General features: G+C 37.1%; 1 protein-coding gene across 1 annotated transcript in view; it reads left to right on the top strand.

Moving 5' to 3' along the window:
- Window positions 1-19877: 19877 nt before the first annotated feature.
- Window positions 19878-22068, top strand: part of LOC149815754 (phosphoethanolamine N-methyltransferase 2-like) — a 32822-nt gene continuing 30631 nt past the window's right edge. Inside the window, exons 1-4 of the mRNA XM_089989063.1 lie at window positions 19878-20100; window positions 20424-20536; window positions 21103-21240; window positions 21327-21464. Coding sequence (XP_089845189.1) covers window positions 20088-20100; window positions 20424-20536; window positions 21103-21240; window positions 21327-21464 — 402 coding nt within the window. The 5' untranslated portion in view covers window positions 19878-20087. The remainder of the gene's footprint in view (window positions 20101-20423; window positions 20537-21102; window positions 21241-21326; window positions 21465-22068) is intronic.

The raw sequence follows: 22068 nt of genomic DNA, 5'->3' as shown, positions 1-22068 counted from the left end.
GCACAGCATAAATAATTAAACTAGATTCGTAAAATTCTTAGGCGAGTCATAGGTATTCGCATCCAACATAAATCATAAATTAAATGTCAATCAAAATTGAATTTTAAATAGTCAATATATAGAGTTTTATCGAATTAAAACTAGAATTGTTTTAAAACAATAGACAATATCCCCCATATTGCCAGAAAGTGTAGATCTCATGGAGCCAATCGAAGCATCCCACAACTGCTCCTGCTTGTTTATTCATGACCTCAAAATTTAATAAAATGGGGGGTCAGACTTCACAAGCCTTAGTAAGGATTATTTCTCAAGGCACGCAAGTAATGTACCAACATACAAGAACATGTATTTGGAATACACATTATGATAATCAAACAATTGTAAATAAACTAAGAGCATATCAGAGGTAACACTAAATCATACATATACAACACTTTATTAACCCCCTCAAGTATGCGTAGTTTGAATACGTCAAGACAGATGAGACCACCTTGAAATTTATTATGCTTGGGTGTTTTAATACCCTGAATGACTATCCGAATCAAATTCCTAAATAAGCAATATAATGACCGAGAGATAACTCCTAAAGGCTAAGCTAAACATCATGCATCTGACTTTTACAGAAGGTACATGACCTACCCACCTAGGATAAAATTTGATAGTCTAAATCCTTTAACTATGTGGATGGGGGACCATCAAGTCATTGTCACTTGTAACATATTAATAATAACAACCCAACAAAATTTGTATTACCTACCCTCTTTAAGCGATGATGCTTTAACAGGGATAATAAATGTTGTCGCTATTGATAAATTATGGCACACATGTCGTCGTTATAAACATACCTATAACATCGATGTAATTGTTGCCGTTAAAGATACGTCTTTAATGGCGACATTATTTGGTCGTTAAATATTGTTGTTAAAACCACTTTAACGGTAATATTTAATAGTTGATAATGTCATTAAATATAAATAATGGTGATATATAAATATCATCATTATAAGGTTTTACTCTATAACGGCGACATATATGTCACTGTTATTGAGTCTATAATTAAGCCTCGATGAGCCCTTTTGAAATCTCTCTCTCTCTCTCTCTCTCTCTCTCTCTCTCTCTCTCTCTCTCTCTCTCTCTCTCTCTCTCTCTATATATATATATATATATATATATATATATATATATATATATATATATATATATATATATATATATATATATATATATATATATATATATATATACTTGGGTGATGTTGTCGAACCCCGGCCTCTCTCCTCCTAGTTCAGGTGATGCCTCTAGACCCTTGCCTTCCTCTCAAAGGTCTTTCTCTCTCTCTCTTCTTCCTCCTCATCATCATCTTCTTCTTCTTCTCCCCTCGTTGTTGTAGGTGTCGAACCCAGCCACAGTTGGGTTCCGCTATGTTGAACCCAACCTAGGCTGGGTTGTGCATTTTTTAAGGTTAGGGTTTTTTGTAAAAAATTTAATTAGCAATTGGTTCTTTTTTTTGTTTTTAAATAAAATAAATGTTTATTTCTATGTTTTTTCTTTTCAATGAACATTAAACATGATTTTAGATACTTGATTCTAGTTAGAAACTTATAATTTTAGGGTGTTTTTTTTCAATTAGCATATATATGAAATTATGAATTATGATTGTTAGGGCTTAGGATTTTTTTTTATTTACTTTTTTTGTAAATAGCATGAAAACATGTATGTCACACATTTCATATATTTGTTTATTTAATTTTTAATTACTTTTTTATTTACTTTTTCAATTATATTCATGGTTCTTTTGAGTCCACATGCATAATGATTAATGAAAGTGTAGGTCACACATATACTTAATTGTTGTTTGGTATTCCCTTGTATACAAGGCATATTGAAAAACCTCATAAAAATTGTTGTATCTCCATGTGTATAGTTGTATCATTGCCAACACATGCAAGTTATAAAGGGGTTAAAAAGGGTTTGCTTATTGGTATAGTCAATTGTATTTTCAGTTAACTTAAAAGTTGAGACATGTTAGTCATAATGTACAACTTCATAAAAATGATTGTCCCCATGTCTACAACATTATTGCATCACATAGAAGCAAGTTGTCAATGGGTTAGAAAATGAGACACACTGCATGCACAAATTATAAGGTGATCTAGAGTAAACTTATTATGTTCACAATATTAGCCCATTTGAATGCATTATATGATTGTTGATCATATTCATGTTAAATGTGTGTCACACGAGTTTGCGTTCTATTGATACTCCTTTATAATATAATACAATTGGGTTTACAAAATTATAGTTCTCATATTTAAAAATCTAGTTCTCATATTTCAGTTTTCATATTCTAGTGACTCATCAATATATATGTATATATATATATATGTGTGTGTGTGTGTGTGTGTATTGATGCCTTTTCTCAACTTCAGATAATTTTATGAGCATTTTTTAGAATTTTAAAAATTTATATTTTTATTTATAAATGTCACTGATCAAATATTCTCTTATTAAATATAGTGGAGTCGTTGCCTGTGAATATGGATCAATTATGGATACACATTCAAGACAGAAGTTCTAAACCTTATATATTTAGAATTGATTGATTCATTAAAGCATCACGTGCTCATATCTACTCCACTGGTAGAATATGATGCCCATGTCAGGACTGTAAGAATAAAAAATATAAAGTTGTACTACTATCAAACTACACTTGATTGGACGTGATTTTACCATAGAATATATCCAATCCCATATGAGTGTGGCCCGAAATATTTCAATAATTTTATGCACTTTAGAGAATATATTTTCAGTAGTATTTTTTACTATCACGGTGCACCTAGGCATTCATCTACCACATGAGGACAAACTTGTTGGACCAGTACAATATCATTAGATGTATTTGATTAAGAGATTCCTTAGTAGATTAAAGCAAACTGTGAGAAACAAACACGGGCAAAAGCTTCTATTTTAACAAAATATGCGACCTTTTGCTTAATGTATTTTAGTGGTATTGATACTAGATTTAACCGTCCGGACCGACATGATTATATGCCTAGGAAGGCAAGAACACCCGGTTTGTATGTATTCTCACATAACATTCACCTGAAAGCTGGAGGTGGTTTACCACTTATACTTTTATATTCGGAACGTATGAGAGCTCATTAGTATGTACTCAATAACTGCATTGAATGTGAGTCGTATCTAAGGGAATACAAACAAATAATCTATATCTTATGCAATAATATTCAAGAAGCTATAATATGACATGACTAGGAGTTTGCAAGTTGGTTTCTATAGAATCACAAAGATGCTTCTCTAGGATTATGATTTTTCATAAGAGGACATGAGCGTGAATCACAAGGATATCAAACTTTTGATGTAAATGAAATCAAGTTTCATACACAGTCTCACGATGAAGACCATAGTTCTCAAAATAGTGGGTAATGGTTACCTGTGAAGGCGATGTAGGAGAGCCTAATGTAAACTATTACACTATTCTAAAAGATATTATCGAAATTAAATATCTAAGACGGAATTAATTGTATACGTTTAGATGTGATTGATTTGATAGTAAGCACATATGTAAGGATAAATACTTTACATGTATCAATATGTCTCATCGTGCATACCAGATGGATCTCTTTATTTTAGCCTCTCAAGATATGTAAGTATTTTATATTAGAGATCCCACAAAAAATGAAATGCATATAACGCAAAAGATAATACCAAGAAATGTGTATAAAATTCTACCATTTTCATCTGAATGAAACGAAGAACAGGAGAATGATGTATATCAAGAGGACAATTATGGAGAGGTTGATTCATTACCCCCCCCCCCCCCCCCCTCACACACACACACACACACCATCAACGAAGATCTCATGTTGTTACACCAAGATGATTCAGAGGAAGAATGATAAATATTATGATACATAATTTCATGAAAGATAAAAGTTGCAATTGAATCCAAATATCATCACCACAACAAGACTGACTTTTGTGCATCAGAAGCAAATCAAGCAACAAAAGGTTTTAGTAACTATCAAGCTTAGTATGTCTTTGTACCTCTAGAGCTATCATATGAGGGTCAATTTCTTATTTCCTAAGTTTATTTTTTCATATAGTATAATGTTAAATATGTTTGATCTAATAGATTCTTAATTTGTTGCTTGCTGGTTGAAATAGATGGACAAAAACTAACAACAAGTGTGTTATATAAAATAGTTGAATGTCTTAGTACCTCATATTCAGAGTAACGTGGCTTTCTTGTCCTTTCACAATGTCCTAAAAGAATCAAGTGCTAAAGATTCAAGAAATCTCCTTCAGAACCAAAGATTCTACTGATAGTGGTCAGTCTTAGTGTGCCACATGAACTTGGATGAGCTGGCATGAGCAATTTGAGAGACTACAATAGGGGAGGACCACCATGTGTGGCCTCTAAACTTAGCGCCAAGTTTCACAACTGGTACAGATGAGCCCTAAGTAATCGCACTGCCTCAGGCAATTTAACTATAGTTGCCAACTCAAGCAACAGATTTGACATGATCCCTTTATTGAGTCTACAAGCTTTACATGTAATCAATGTGGCAAATCAATGCCCATAAAAAAAGAAAACAAAAGAAAAAGCATATCAAATAACTTTTTAAGAGATGTGATGTTAGAGCAATATGATCATATAAAATCCTTGCGGTAGTCTAACGTATAAGCTCATAGTACCCCACAAACTCTTCGGAGAACCAGTTAGGTTATCACCTCTTTCACAAAGAACAAGCCAATGCCAAGATTATTAAATTCAACTACATGTTTCTTCTTAATATATTTCAATGCATACTTAAGGTATAAAATCAATTTTCAGTCCTTAATTATAAAAATAAATCATCTATCTTATTTTGTTAATGAAATAAATTCGGTTTTAGCATGAGAGTAGTCATGTACAAAATTTTATTTATTTATTTATCTTTTTGCAAGATGTATAAAATCAAAAATACATTCATAAAAGAGGATCCATAACCCTCATCCATGTATTTAGATTAAACATCTAGATCTACTTCTTTCCCATGCATTTTTCTCAAAAACATTGTACGAAAATCAAATTCATGTTCTTTTTCTCATTTGGAACAAGAGAAAAACTTGTACCTTGATCGTGAATAAAAAAGAAATGTGGATTTGATGGTGAAAACAATGGATGATTGAAGAAGAAAGCCTTCTTCTTCTTCCTCTTCCTCTTCCTCTTCCTCTCCTTTTCCTTCTTTCTCTCTTTTTTTTTCTTCTCTTTCTCTTTCTTCTTTTTTTTGATCTATTTATAGAGCTCTAGAGGGCTGGAGAAGAGAGCGCAACCCCAGTTGGAACTCTCTTCTCTCTTAGAGTTTCAAAAATTTTGAAACTCTTCAAGTTGACTTTTTTAAAATTTTATTTCATTTGGAACTCCATGTTTCTTAAACCTTCTTAAATGCTTCTAGGTGTGTTTAAAAGCTCTACTAAGAGTCCTAAACAATTGTCAAATTAAATTTTTGAAATTGAAATTAATTAATTAATATTAAATAATAAATAATTTTCTAGAAGCTTTCAAAAATTACTAAATTAACTTGAGAGACTTCTTAACATTAATTAACTCTAATTTAAAGGTTTTTAATGAATTTAAAGTTGAAAAAAATCATTAACATGGATTTGTATTTGGATCCAGATCCAAATCCATCTCAATAATCCAAATGGGTCTTGAGCTGGATCCAATCCAGATTAATATGGGTCTTTGATAGAGTCCAAATCCATATTAATTTGAATCAAATACATAAAATCCGGTCTGATTCAAATGGATATCTGAACCGATAAACTACACAATTTTTAAAAAAATATAATTTTTGGGTCAACCGTAGCCCGAATTCAAAAAAGTAAAATATTGTTACGCTCAAAATTTTGAGACGCATCCAATGATATATAACTCAAATTTCTCTTCTTAAATTTGTCCAAAAACAACCTAAATTTTGCTTAAATTTAAAGGTCAAAAATAAAACTTTTCTTCATGTTTTAAGTGTCTCGTTTAGGCCTTGACAATGAGACCTAGGCCAAGCCCAGACTCCAAAGCATCGGCCTAAAATCAAGAATCTACCAAATTTTCTTCTATACTTAGCCAAAATTTCGAATATCTCAAATTTAAGCAAGTGAAAATACACGATATTACAATAAAACCATTTTGGATAACTATCCAAGTGAGGGCACATTTGAATATGCCCACATTTGGATTTGAGTGAGACCACCTCTCTCCTCAACTCATAGGTTCTTGCATGTGAGGGTGCATGTCCATATACGGTAATTTAGAATAACCAATAGATTTTGCATGAGGGACGAATGCAAGACAATGGGATTGTCGACCATGCATACTTTGCTTAGTCTGACCAGAGAATCATACTTAAAGGGATGTTTACTCAGTCCTTAAGAAGTATGTTGAGTGCAAGGAGGACAGAAAAGTTATTGGGCCAACGCTGACCACAACTTTGGATAGATTCCCAGGATTTTTTGTGAATTTTGTGCATAGATAGTATAACTGCATAGCTCACATGCTAGCACATCTAACTCTCACATATAAGGAATGCCAATGGGTGAATCAACCTCCAATGGCATCCTATAGCTCATAGATGATTTTCTTTTCTTTTATATAGTTTTTCTACTTTAATATACTGGTAGGGGTCCGCCAAACCCCAGCTTGCCTTTCAAAAAATAAAATAAAAATCAACTGCATCTTTTTGTTTTTCATAAAAAATACCACTAAAACATATTATTTCTTATCCTTTTTAATTTTCTTAAAACATGAGATTTTTCTAATAAAAAACACTTTAAAAAAAACTCGAGTAAAATATCACTGAAAATTTGTGGAGAACGAAATTTGTGACTATGATTTGAATTCCTGGTAAAGATTTTCCTCCCCTTCGAGGGCATTGTTTGAAGCATGTGTTCATTCTTAGCTTCATGTACTTGATTTTGTATGGTTTCTCTCTTGGTTCTATGACTATTAATTATGCTTGGTTTGTTCTATGGATATTAGTTTAGATTCCTAAAAATCCCTTCTGTTTTGGTTTTTGCTTATGTCTAGGTGTGGCAAATAATATGGAAGAACCAAGAAATACTTCTAAGTGGCAGATTGGTACATTGAATATGTTTGACTTATCTAGGAGAAGGAAATGTATGAAGTGATTTTGACTTAACTGTGATAATAACATGTATGCGCCATCACTTTTGTTTAATTGATATTTTTCATTCCTGTGCCCTTCCAAGTTGTTTAACACACTTCATTGCATCAATGTACATTGATTAATTAATTCATCGTTGTTATTGGTTATCCTTTGAAGCACTTTCATTTGATGTTACATATATGGATATGATTGAATTTAGTTTAAACCAACAAGAAGTTATTACATTGCAACTGTGCTAAGAATGTTTACACATGCATTGTAGGCATTGCAATTGTTTTGAACTGGGATCTTTAACAACCTTTAGACATTCATACAATATCATGACAGTTAGCATTTGTACATCACCTCTGATGCTCAGCTTAGTGGAAGGACTGGTGGATAGGACTATATATATATATATATATATATATATATATATATATATATATATATATATATATATATATAACAACGATGGTGCCTCAGTTTTTTTTCTTTCTAATAAAAATGAAAAGATTTGTGGTCAGCAAACGACACTAAATATAGGCATTCCCTAAGGAATTGAAGTGTCATGGTAAATCATGCATGCCCTCACGTCTACCTTCCTCTCAATCTTTTCAATTGAATAATGCTTTTGGAGATTTATATATGAAGACATCTGTGCTTCATTATATCTATACAAACATTTCCCCCATTACCATCCTGTCAAAATTGGTTAGTCTACCCTGAGGTGCAAAAAACTTTAGTTTGGCTTGATGGGTCATCTTCATGTGTCTACCAGCAGCTTGTCTCTTCATGACAGCAAACCTGCTACTGATGTCGTGGGAGGACGACCCTTGCCGAAGACTTATGCTACTTTCTTCCAGATGTGTTTAACTACTGGACAAGCCAGGAACAAGTGGGTACTGGTTTCTGCTGCTTGGTAGCATAGGATGCCATTGGCTAGGGAACTGGAATCCCATCCTTCTAAGCCTCTCTTGGGTAAGTAATCTTTCCTATGATGCAAAGTACAATGTGATAGCCACTCTAGGGGGTTGGAACTTGTACCAAATTGCAGTACTTTTTTAGTAGTATTGGCCCCTCTCTCCAATTGAATGCCTTGATGCCTTCGTCGTAATGTCTGAACAGGCCTTTCATCGAACCCGATCAGTTGAGTGGATGCCCTGGGGAATGCGGCGCAGAGTTATTCTTACTTCATTAGGCACTTGCAGCAGATAGCTGCTCCCTTCTGATTGCCAGACAGTGTCTAAATTGCACGTCAGTGACTGAGACTGTTATTAGTTGTTTGATTAGTCTTCCCTTTGGATTGGGATCTGTAACATGTATCAATGGATGACCATTAAACCATGGATCCAGACAGAATTTTGCAAATCCCATTCATAATTGCTTGGGCACCCAATCGAGCACTATTCCATCCATGTGATCCTGACTGATCTGAAGATTTCAGCCATATCACCTGCTTATCCAGTTATTTCTTCTTGATCATTGTCACCCAAGGATTGTCCTTCGCCAATATCAACTGACATTCTAGCTTTGCGAGAAGGGCTTCATTAGTCTCACGCAAGGAGAGGATGCCGAGTCCTCCACTTTTAGGTTTGGATGTGTCTTTCCATTTTACAAGATGAACATGTTTGCTCCGGAAGTAAGGGTGGCAAAATCTGACCCGACCCGCCCACCGGCTTCTTAGCCGGGTTAGGGTTTGGCTTAAACGAGTTCATGTAATCCGCTTATTAAACGGGTCGACCCGCCCGTTTATTAAACGGGTCGTGTTCATGTTAGGGGTATGCCAACCCGCCAACCTGTTTGACCCGTGTTTAATAAACGGGTTAGGCGGGCGGGTCAACCCGCTTAATTATTTATGTTTATCTTGATGATTGTAAGACAACTTGGTGGATATGTTTGTAGTATGGTTGTAACTTGTAAGACAATTATGTTGATGTTGTCTTTATGTTTATGACTTTATGTTGAAGTTTTATGTTAATGTTGGTAGTACAATTCCATATTAAGATTTGCAGAAAAAAAGTATAATATGTTTTTTTTTTGTTTCTAATTGTGTTATTCGGGTTAGACAGGTTACTCGGGTCGGTTATCCTGTCTATGTTATCGGGTCGACCCGTTTAATAAACGGGTCGCCGTGTTGCGTAATCGTGTCATGTCGACCTGACCCGTTTATTAAGCGGGTTAACCGTGTTGTGTCGAGTTGCCCGTTTAATAAATGGGTTGTGTTCGTGTTTGCCACATCCAACATGTTTAATAAACGGGTCGTGTTCGTGTTGAGGTATTCTGACCCGCCAACCCGTTAACCCGACCCACCGACCCGACCCGATTGCCACCCCTATCCGGAAGGTGTCATTCCATAAAAATTGCTTTGCTTCATAAAGCTTTCCATCTTGTCAATAACTACTTGGGGAAGATGGAAGCAGGCCATCCAATGGTTAGGGAAGGTGAATAGGAGTGCTTTTATGAGAGTTACTCTAGTTGCCACTGAGAGAGATTTGTCGAATTTGGAGATGAGGCTTTCATACATGTGGCTCTTGAGGGTGACCTTAAACAAAGGGCAAACCTAGGTATTTTATAGGTAGAGAGACTATCTTTCACCCCACTCATTTCTTGGATTCTTTTGTCTTGATTACTGACTTGACCATGTTGGACATATGGGTTTGGGTCCAACCCATAGGGTGATCACCCGGTTTGACACCATTAGTGGGCCACCTAGTGCGGTTAGTGGGTGGGAGTTATGTGAATGTGGAGAACGTAACTGCCTATTTCTCTCATTATATAAGGGGTAGGCTCCCATGAAAAATGATGAGAGATTCATAACAATTAGCCTACCTTAAATACCACATAAGGCTTACGTGGTAAAGGGTCCTGCTCATCGTCGACCTAAGGCCTGGGCTCATCGTGGGCGTCGACTCGCTGAGGAGAACGCCAAACTCGCAAAGCATCCGCACTCACACCATGGCGTTATCAGACATGTTTTCTATGATTATTTTTTGCAGGTAACTGCCTATTTCGGTAACTGCCTATTTCTCCCATTATATAAGGGGTAGGCTCCCATGAAAAATGATGAGAGATTCATAACAATTAGCCTACCCCAAATATCACATAAGGCTTACGTGGTAAAGGGTCCTGCTCATCGTCGACCTAAGGCCTGGGCTCATCGTGGGCGTCGACCGGCTGAGGAGAACGCCAAACTCGCAAAGCATCCGCACTCACACCATGAAGTTATCAGGCATGTTTTCTGTGATTATTTTTGTAGGAAACGCCAACATTGGGTTATGGGCCCACATCGTGCATTTTCGTGTGTGAGTTGGTCTTTTGGTGTTTTTTTCTAGATTCAGTCCACTCTCTGGTACCGCTGACTGCATGTTGCCGTGGGGTGAACTGGGTCATCAGTTTTTCGATAATCTATCATCGTGAAGCGACTGCTAAAGACTGAGACTGTCGTCGTGGGGCAACAGTGTTTTTCGGTAGCCCGTCACCGTGGGGCTACTTGGCTCGTTGGTATTTGGCAAACGGTCGCCGGTAGGTGGCGCCTGTAGTTTTTTCCTGGCAATAATATATATATATATATATATATATATATATATATATATATATATATATATATATATATATTACCCTTTGTTTGCCGAGGTTGCAGCAGTGTCCATCAAGGGAAGGCATCGCTGCGGCGTTTCATCGGGAAGAAGGCAGCCATTGGGTCGCCGCCTCACCGGCGAAGTCCCTCGACAACTTGGTTCATTGCTGGGGGGGGGGCGCCATCACCGACCGCCTTCCAGCTGGCCGCTAGTGGCGACAAATGTCCCGACGACCCTCTGATTTAAAAAAAAATGCTGAGCATCGAGGGATTCACCTGCGTCGTCGAGTTGCATGGTGGTCGATCGTCGCTGGTCTCACCGCGAATCGTCACCGGGGGGAGTTTCGCCGATTGCCTATGACGTGCGACAACAAGGTTTTTTTAAAACCCCCCTTTTCCCCATTCTTTGTTTCATCTGTCATTGGACAACGGAGTTTTTTCGTCACCGACGACTACAGGACGTCGTGGGTGCATCGTCGGGAAGAGGCGGCTGTTTCACTAGTGCCATTGTTCATCCGGCGTCACGCGACATCCAGGGCGGTGAGCCCCTTTTCATGTTCCCCTCTACCATCATGCGAGGTGGGAGGAGTCATCGCCGGAGGCCGTCGAGGTCGATGAAGGTTCCGCCGTGAGCAGGCCACTAGCGTGGGTCGCCGGCAGACGGCGTGGGTCATTGCCGATCGAGACGTTCGGTTTTTTGAGAAACCGAATGCACGTCTAACCTGAGTCAGACTGGGTATTCCGACCTGGTGGCAAATCCGATCCAAACTTGGATCTTGGGTGGATTGGGTCTGCCTGGATCCATTGAATGTCGGGTCCTAGGATCGGACCCAGACCCATTCGGTATTCGGGTCTGGGTCTGATCCATTTTTTGGAGCTGGATCCTTAAGATTCGGATCCACTTCGGCTCGGGTCTAAATCCAGACCTATTAAGAATTCGGGTCTGGATCTAATTCAAATGACCCATATCCTATTTGGATCAGGTTAGATCTGGATACATCTTTGATCTAGATCCAGTTCAGACCGGGTCAAACCTGCTCCATTTCGGACTGGGTCAAACCTGAGTCCATTTGGATTGGGTCAAACCCGGGTATAATTCGAATCGAATCTGACTCGGGTACATTTCGGACCGGGTTGAACCTAGATCCTGTTTGAACCGGGTCGGACCCATGCTTCTGCAGGATCCAGGCACTATTCAGCCTGAATCAGATCAAGAACCAATATCGCCCTTTTTTAGACCGGTTTGGAGCCATTTTTGACCGGTTCCTTCTAGTTTTTTATCGGTTCTGAGATGCTAAGATTATGTTTTCATAAATATATGAAGATACAGGGATTTTGGGATACGATTATAGAGTTTTATGAACTTTTGTTTATACTTGGCACCGGTTCATAAAGTTCAAAACCGGTTTGGACCCTTGGATGACCGATTTGGGGTGTTTTCAGATTGGTTCCTACTTGAGGACCCCAAGTTTTATCCACATGAGCTTGCTTTTGTTCTTTTTCATGCTTTATAAAGTATTTATTGTATGGAAAGCATGACTTATGCATGACAATTCATGTGTTTTATGTTAGTTAAGTTATGCATGATGGTTTTAAGCATGAATTGTAACTAAATTCATGACAATTAGTTTATGCATATTAGTTGGAGCATGAACTTATATTTTTGCCATGAGTATACATGCATTCACATGTGTGCATGGGCATGCTCCATAATACGAATATATTTTCGGTAAATGATTTTGATTGACCGATTCATGTTATCACCAAAGTGATCTGAGTCGTGGTGATTAAGGGTTCTTTGGACTGTATTAAGATTCGTTATTATGATTGTGTGTAAGTTTATGAAACATCGATTCTACCCAAAGGTAGATCATTGTGTTTCAAATTCACACAGGGTGTAATAGTAGATGTGTATTCCATCTCATGAAGCATATTCATACCCAAAGGTACAGTGATGAATTGCCTCTGGTTACATAATCTGCTAGTTTTACTAACTGAAGTCAATTCCTTGAGAATTAAAGAGACAGGGCAACTATGAGTATCGTCGTTTTTACCAAAGTGGAACGATAATGACTCAACTATGCTTGTCTCAGAAAAAGGTAAAAATAAAGGGTCTCTGATGCAGAGCATCCTGAAGATCCGAGCTTTGAAGACGAATTCGATCCAAATCAAATTCTCAAGATCCAATCCAGGATGCGATCCAGGGCAGATCCAATCGTGTAAAACTATTAGGGTCCAATTGGATCTCTACCAACTCAGACCCATTTTGATTATCGTGCTACAATATCTGAGATATTTTGCATCATTCTTAGAGATTGTATTTTTATTATTCGATTCTATTTTGGCATGTGAGAAATCACATTAAATATGTTTTTATTTGTATTCTTATTTATTTTTTTAGGAGTCAAATTCTACGGATCTAGATAGTTCTGGTGTCCTGTAGGATCTTTTTGTGGTACTAGAGGTTGTATGGGGAATGCAAATAGTTTTTATTTTTTTTGCATTTGTATTTTTCTAATGTGTTTTGTGCAGGATTCAGTTCAGTGGATGTTTTGGATTTGGATCAAGATCTGTTTCCAAAGGGGGTCCTAGTTGGCACCATTTTGGAGTGGACCATCTTGGACCTTATTCAAAATCTTAGTCTTGACTGGTCCAAGTCAAAAATAGTTGTTGGACCTTTTAATGCCCATGGTCAAAATTAACACAAGTCAAACTCGATTTTGGAGCATGGCTTGGGAATGCCATTTGCCTCTTTAATGTAGCTCTTCCCCATGCTCCAGAGCCTTTATGACGAGGGGGTCGATCAAAAGAGAGAGGTTGCTTCTTATTTTGAAAAAAAAATGTATTTTGGTGTGGCTGGAATTCTTGGTTGGGTGAGAGAAAATGTTTTTGGTGAAAGAGGAACCGAATCTCATTTTTTGTGTGGAATATGATCTTGGAGAAGATCGACCTAGAGGTTGTCGTGTAAGCTTCTTGGTTCGTGTTGGTTGTTGGTTCAAGCTGCGGTTTGAGAGAATTCTTTTCGGTGTCGGCTGCTTCCCAGCGACAACCATTACCATCTTCATCCGGATATTACTCACTGGTTCATGTGTTTTCATTTGTGTTATTTTTTTATCTTATGTATTTCGTCTCCTTTGTTATAAATTGCTCGAAAGTTGTAAGTAAACCATTTGTTGTTTAATTGGAATGAATGTTTGAAGTATTTTCATTAAGAAGTGATTCTATTATTCATAAAATATCCAATTCTATTGGTTATTATATAACTCAGATTTTCTGTCAAAAATCAGATTTCTGAATCTTGAGTTGTCAGAAATGACTCCAAAGAAACAATCGTATCAGCCTCGATACTAGTCAGTTTTTAACGTTCTTTAACTTCCCAACAACTTTGTAGTTGAGGCCATTTCATGAATCAGCCGTTTGAGTCCCTAAAAAGTGTTGTCAAGGTCTCAGACTGACAGGAATCCACTCTCACTTGTTTGTTTCAGAACACTCTTAGTGGTGTTCGGTATTTTTCAATTATCTGGAGATTCCTTACATGAAAATTTATTTTGTCTGATTCTGTGGAAAGCTAGAACCTAGATCTGAAATTTTTATGTTTTGAGTTTTAATTGAATCTTTATTTAAGTGCCTCAAAAATATTAATCTCTCTATTGCTGTCGAATATTTGAAGTTTTAATTCCTTTGATAATATCTTATATCATTTCCAAAATTCAAAAAAATTGTAAATCCTTGTAGAAAACTCAAAATTTTCAAATTTTAGTTTGTTGAAAAGGTCTGGATCTGGCCTTCGATTTCTCACTTAGAAGTTTTTTGCAAACTCCACTGTTTTCTGGGTCAAAAACCCCTTCGAATAGACTATCCGCAGAATCCGAAAGTCTGTCATAGCCTTGTTCGTTCGTCCCAGTCCTGAGTCCATGGAATGGACACCGTTGATCTGAATCTAGTGTTTTTAGATTCGTTGGAAAGCTGTGCGAGTTTCACACAACTTTTATTTGGATCATATCTGTCAAAATAGAGTGCACGGGTCCCAAAATTCTATTTTTTAGAGTCTTATTTAGACTCATTATCGTATAAGCTTTTGCGTGTGACAAGATCCGTTTGGATCTTGGATCGGTGTGTACCGAGTCTACATCGTGTTATTGCATCAGTCTCACTTTTACCTTTTCATCACGAGTCTCGTCTAAGCAATAATAGTAATATCTTGTTATTTTTGTTTCTTGTTGTATCAGGTTCCTTCCTTATCGACGGTTCTAGTAATATCCCCTTTTAGACAGATCTAACTTTTCAGATTGGAAAGAAATAGTGTTATTCACTTTAGGCTATATGGATCTAGATCTGGCTCTTATAATTGATGAACCTTCCACTCTTACAGAGCAGAGTACAACCGATCAGAAGGCTGCCTCTGAAAAGTGAGCGCCCTCGAACAAACTTAGCCTGTTGCTTTTGCAATCTCGGGTGCTTAAAAATATTCGAGGAGTCATTCCTCACTGCAAGACAGTGAAAGAATTTCTGGGAGCCATTGAGGCTCAATTTGTTACTTCTAAGAATTTCTGGGAGCCAGTATGCTCATGTCCAAATTAATTAGTATCTATGAAATATTCTGGCGACAGTCACATCCGACAACAGATTTTGGAAATAAGGAATATTGCGACTCAATTGAATGACATAAAGTTCACCATTTCTGACTTCTTCGTGGTCCATCTGATCTTAACCTCGTTACCTATTGAGTATAGACTCTTCAAAATCTTCTACAACACACATAATGATGAGTGGTCTTTTAATGACCTCTTGGTCAAGTGTGTTGAAGAAGAGGAGAGATTAAAGAGTGAGGGTGTCAAGTGCACATATGACCTCTCATAAGAATAAAAAGAGGTTGAGGCCAAAGATAAGCTCTTTCAAGAAAAAAAATTAGAAGAAAGCCACTGAAGAGAGTTCAAACTCTCAGGTGAAAGCTAAATCCAAGTCAGGAGGCTCTTTTATAAAGTGTTTGTTCTACAAAAAGAAGGGGCATAAGAAGGTGAATTGTTTGAAGTATAAGAAGTGACTAAAAAATAAGTGTAAGTCATTTATTTCTCATGAGTGTAATTTAATTTATGTTCCATTACATAGTTGGTGGATTGATTCTGGTGCCACGATACACATTGTCAACTCTTTGCAGGCATTTCTGAATAAGAGGGAACCAACAAAGCATGAAAGAAGCATCTTTTCTGAAAATAGGATGCGTTCACATGTCAAGAACGTTGGGACCTACAGAACTGTATTGGAGTCAGGATTCATATTTGATTTGGTCGATACATTCTATGTTTCATCTTATAGTCGGAACCTGATTTCAATTTCAAAACTTGATAAGTTTGACTTTGTATTTAAATTTGAAAATTCCAAGCTTATTATTATAAAAAGTTCAATAAGGTAATTATGAACTTTGGATTCACTAAAAACATTATTGATCAGTGCATTTACATAAAGACTAGTGAGAGTAAGTTCATAATTTTGGTTTTATATGTTGACGATATTCTTCTTGCAACTAATAATTTGAGTCTATTACATGAAACAAAAGATTTTTTTTCTCTTATTTCGATATGAAGGACATGGGTGAAGCCAATTATGTTCTTAAAATCGAGATCCGTCATGACAGAACTAAGGGTGTCCTTAGCCTCTTTTAGAAATTTTATATCCTTAAGGTTCTTAAAAGATATGGGATGAAAAATTATTCTCCTAGTTTGGCACCTATAGTGAAAGAGGATAAATTGAGCTTAATGGACTATCCTCAGGATGATATTGTGAAGGCTCAGATGACAACCGTCATATATGCTTCAACAGTTGAAAGTTTGCAGTACGTGCAAACTTGCACTCGACCTAATATAGTGTTTACTGTGAGAATGCTTGGTAGATATCAATCAAATCTAGGCATTGCGCACTGGAAGGCAACGAAGAAGGTTATGCACTATTTACAAGGAATAAAAGACTATATGTTGACCTACAGGAAAGCTGACCACCTAGAGGTCGTTGGATACTTTGATGCGGACTTAGAAAAGTGTATTGACAGTAGAAAATCCACTACTGGATACATTTTTCTATTAGTGGGTGGTGTTGTCTTGTAGAGAAGTGGAAAACAATTTACCACTGCTGCTCATACCATGGATGCAGAATTTATTGCTCTATACGAGACTTCGTCAGAGGTCGTTTGGATAAGAAACTTCATTATAGGTCTTGATATTGTGGACTCTATTGAGAGACCACTAAAGATCTTTTGTGATAATGAAGTAGTCATGTCCTTTTCAAATAACAACAAGCGCTCAACATCGTGTCGACACATGGAGTTAACATATTTTGTTGTTAAAGAAATGACTGAGAATAATCTGGTATGTATTGATACAATTGAAATGAATGAAATGATTGTAGATCCTCTTACTAAAGGGCTAACATCGGGATTGTATTTCCAACATGTAAATGGGATGAGTCTTTTTTATTCCTTCTGATGTATGGCAATACATTATGTGATCATATTTGTGTATACAAATTTGATTCTCTATGGTTTTGTGTATTATTGATTTTGCATAAATGATCTCTCATATGGGTTAGAGAGAATAACAAAATAACAATATTAAATGACCAATAGAATAGGTAAGAGACCGACCTATTCATAAAGCTAATTTCAACATGCTTAAGCTCTGAAGGTGAATTATAATGTAGTACATGGAAATATGACATTTCATAAAGGAGTGTTAATCTCCATGACTCATATGATTCATCCTTGTGATAAATGGTAGCATGTGAACCTACATGAAGAATTAAATCAAGATAACGGTATAAACCTCGATTTAGTGCACTTTTGGTGTCAATGGGTCAAGTGAGAGAATGTTGAACATATATTGGGTTTGGATCCAACCCGCAGGGTGAACCAGTTTGACACCATTAGTGGGTCACATAATGGGGTTAGTGGGTGGGAGTTACGATCCACATTCACGTAATTGTCTATTTCTCCCATTATATAAGGAGTATGCTGCCGTGAAAAATGTTGAGAGATTCATAGCAATTGGCCTACCCCAAATACTATACAAGGCTTACGTGGTAAAGAGTCTTGCTCACCGTCGACTTAAGGCCTGAGCTCATCGTGTGCGTCGACCGATTGAAGAGAACGCCAAACTCGTAAAGCATTCACACTTGCACACCATGGCGTTATTAGATATGTGACTGTTTTTGCAGAAAACGCCAACAAACCACACTAATAAGAAGGCCAGATTTGGCCTCCAACTCTTTCATCAACTTAACAAAGTTATCAAAGGACCCGCGTTTGTCTTGGATAAAGAAGAGCGAGTCATCTGCAAAGGTGTGGCTTCCAAGAGAAGTCTTCGATGGTGGTGGGGATTATACGGACACTTCTGGTTTCTAGCAACAATCTTCGACTCAATCTCTCCGTAACAAGCAAAAATAAGCATGAGGAGATTGGGTCTCCTTGGTGAATCTCTCTGTTGCTGCCTCCCTGCTTCTTCACCATTGATGATGATTGCAAATTTAGGAGAGGAGGCGCAGAGCGCGCCCTTATGATTCTGCTGCTCTTGGCCATCCTTCTTCACTTATGATTGCATGACTTATGTCAGACCATGGGATTTTTTAAAACTTTTCCTTTTATGAGAATTATGTCTCTCTATGCGCTCAGGTTGGAAAAATTAGATTGCATTTATCATAATTTTGGAGTGTTAAATCATACTATTATAATCGAGGAGTCCCTGGCTCGAAACCAATGGAGGGCATTGTCAGCCAGCCTATAAAAACAATAAAGATGACAAAGCTAAGGCATGGGTTAAAAGTACCAGCCCAGGCAAATTGTGGCAAGGACGCTTTAGCCACTTATATTTAACAGGGCAGGCTCATAAGCCGAGTTGGGGCAGCTCAGGGCAATCCATTTTTTACTAGGTTCACTTACCAAGATGACCTGCCCATGGCCTGTCAACATTATGAGTTAAAGCCTAGTTTGGGCTGAGATGCATCTCAAAATCTTACACTAGGTCTCGCCGAAATGGGCAACCATGGGTGGCTGTTAGCACCAAAAGCCAATTGAATCCTAGTCCCTATATAACTCTCTAGATTTGACAAATATGGGTGGTATTTGGTTTTGGATCCAAGTCATGTCCACATGGGAGTAGCATGGCAAATGAGCCAAAAGAGTTGAGCTTGAAGTGTTCAAGCTACTTCTTGTGGTGAGCTAGAGCTAAACAAACAGAATTCAAGCTGACTTGTATGTAAAAAAAAAAAAATCTTTTTAAGGGTTGAAAGTTATTAAAAAATACACTGTTTAAGAGATAGAAGCAAAGATGTTTTATTTTTAAATCTACTACTTGCAAGCCAAATACTTAAAAAAAAAAAATTTCTTTTTAAGGGTTGAAAGTTATTAGAAAATACACTGTTTTAGAGATAGAAGCAAAGCTGTTTTATTTTTAAATCTACTACTTGCAAGCCAAATACTTCAATAATTCATTCTAAATTATAATATATAATATATAATATATAAAAATTATTTCAAAACACTTATTATTCATGTTTTGGTTTGTCATGCCTATTTTGTGAGTTCAAAAGAGCTTTTTATGAGCCCGAGGGCTCAACGTGTCCCCCCATGTCTATTTCATACCCAGAAGAGGATGGAGAACACAATTCTTTGTATTTTGAAATCACCACCGTCCATGACTTCAATCACCACCGTCTGTTGTGAATGATGACGTCATCATATTTTTGGTGGGCTCCACTGATGGTAATTTTGTCCAAGTCACCTGATCCGTTCTCGACATGTGATGCAGGCCGGGCCCCACTTACAGTCAGTGGGAGGAGACGAGGATGACGATCACGTGGGCCCCATAGTCCAGTGGCAGGCGATCCACGTTGGTGGTCAAGTTATCCACGTGGCTTGATCCTCCTAATGGATGGTCATGCAGTCCTTCTTTCCCACCCCTTTCGCGCCTTCCGTTTCGTTTCAACAATGAAGAAGGCCAAAAGTTTCGCTCTCTCTTTCACTCACAGAGAATAGAGGTCTTAGAGAGAGAGAGAGAGAATCTCGGCTAGGGCGTCGGCTTCCTCCTCTCTTTTGTATAGAAAGGGAAATGCAGCAGAGAGGGAGGACGTTCAACCGTAGATCAAGAACCTTCTCCAGATCCCGCCTCGCCATTGAGGGCTGTTAGCACCCGAACCCAAACGAAGAAGAGAAGAGTATAATTCCTTTTCCTACCTCACTCTTTGCTTTTCAAGCGTCGGCCTGAGATCCTCGCCCGAGTTTTCAGAAAGTTTCCCGGTTTTCAGAAAGTTTCCCGATCATTCACGTCTTCCGATCTTCGGCATTCTGGTTAAGAATGGCTGCAACAGGTAGTTTTGATCGGACCGCAGATGATTTCCTGTTTCTCCTGATCACTTTGCCCTTGTAATTCTAGGTCTTTTTTATTAGCGGTGTGCTTTGTTGTCTTTCTTAATTCTAGGTTTCCGTTCTAATTCTAGGTTCTAATTGTGTGCTTTTGCTTGTTTAATTTCATGATCGTGGATTTAAAGTGTTCTGAGTGCAATGAATTGTGTGCATTTGCTTGTTTAGTTGCATGATTGCTTGCTTTATAGTCTCCTGAGTGCGATGAATTGTGTGCATTTGCGTGTTTAGTTGCTTGATTGGCTTTCTTTTGTTTTGCTTTTGCGTTTAGGCGAAAGAGAGGTTCAGAAGAGTTATTGGGCCGAGCACTCGTCTGATCTGTCGGTCGAGGCGATGATGCTCGACTCCAAGGCGGCAGATCTTGACAAAGAAGAACGGCCTGAGGTCTTCCTTTCCTCTTATTGCTTCTTATTGGTTTTCTTTCTTATATCTCAATATTCATACTGCTGTCTCCTTCAGTTTGATGGATCTGGTAGCTATTTTCTGATTTCAGACGTTGATTTTGGCTTGATTTTATAAGAACCTGTTAATACATTCTTCATTTTCAACTGTTTTAAATGCTACTGAACAGTTTATATGTTCATAATCTTAAAAAATGCAGAAGAAAAATGGAAAAAAGGAGAAAAGGAACATGATACTAAGAAAATTGGTTTGATGTCTTGCATGCACATTGAACATGGGATGCTCTTCGAAGTATTAAAGTGGATGGCATATCTATGCATCTCCTAGTAGATGGTTGTGAACAATCAAGTTCTCTTTTGCAATTCATTGTTAAATGTCTCATACTGAACTAGGCAGATGCATGCATCACAAGTTCTCAGAATATAGGGGAATCACTACAGAATTATTTGAAAGTGTACTTTTCCCCCCTCTTTCCATCATGCTTTGTGCATTTGAGTTTTTTTTTTTTTTAATTTATCTCATAGATGCTTAAGTTCTTCTCTATGCAGGTGTTATCCCTTCTTCCAAATTTTGAGCAAAAGGCTGTTCTTGAGCTAGGGGCGGGCATCGGTCGCTTCACAGGCGAGTTAGCAAAGGTGGCTGGATCTGTTACAGCATTAGACTTTATTGAGAGCGTAATTAAGAAGGTACATCCTTTTTAATCATATCATTTCTCTTTGCTTTTTCTACATTTCACAGAATTAATTGTTTTTTTGGAATTGCTATTTTGCAGAATGAAAGTGTTAATGGGCATTTTAAGAATGTAAAGTTTATGTGTGCTGATGTCGCATCTCCTGAGCTCCAGTTTGCACCTGAATCATTTGACTTGATTTTTTCAAACTGGCTCCTTATGTATCTATCAGATGATGAGGTATTCAATGATTTTTTTCCATTTATGATTAACACTTGCATGGAAAATTTTTATCTGAATTTCTTTGGACCATAAAAATCTTTTTAAATATGCAAAAGCCTTATCAAACTAAGATTAATTTATTTTGGAATGGGATGCTTCTAACTTCAGCTATAGATTAAATAGCAAGGAATGGATCTGCTAATTATATAGAACCTGGGTGAGAAAATGCTTTTCTGTCGTATATACAGCTCTTTTATTAATATAGTTCTGTTTGAAATCTAATCAAACTGTATTTCAAATTATTCTGAATGTTGTGTTCAGGTTTCTTGTGTTTTGTTCTGTGAAATGTGAAGGTAGTTACAGGTGCACCATAACCAGGTCGTTTGGATATTCTTTTCAATTGCTTAAAAGTGCAACATGATGTTCTTTCCTAGAAGAGTGTTAAGTTTGATATGATTTTATTCCATTTTTTCTCTAGACCTAAATATTCATTTGAAGATAGGACAGCTCTGTAATTATCTTTTATTAAACTGTATGAAACAAAAAAGTTGAACTGATAATTAAGTGCAAACAGATATGTTAACCGTAGCTTTTAACTTCCCTCTCTGTGTATGTCTGCATA

The sequence above is a fragment of the Nuphar pumila genome, chromosome 15 (genome assembly GCF_984573655.1).
Source record: "Nuphar pumila chromosome 15, dmNupPumi1.hap1.1, whole genome shotgun sequence".
In the NCBI taxonomy this organism is placed as follows: Eukaryota; Viridiplantae; Streptophyta; class Magnoliopsida; order Nymphaeales; family Nymphaeaceae; genus Nuphar; species Nuphar pumila.
The sequence above is the reverse complement of the archived record's forward strand: the minus strand, read 5'-3'. Positions and strand labels throughout refer to the sequence as shown.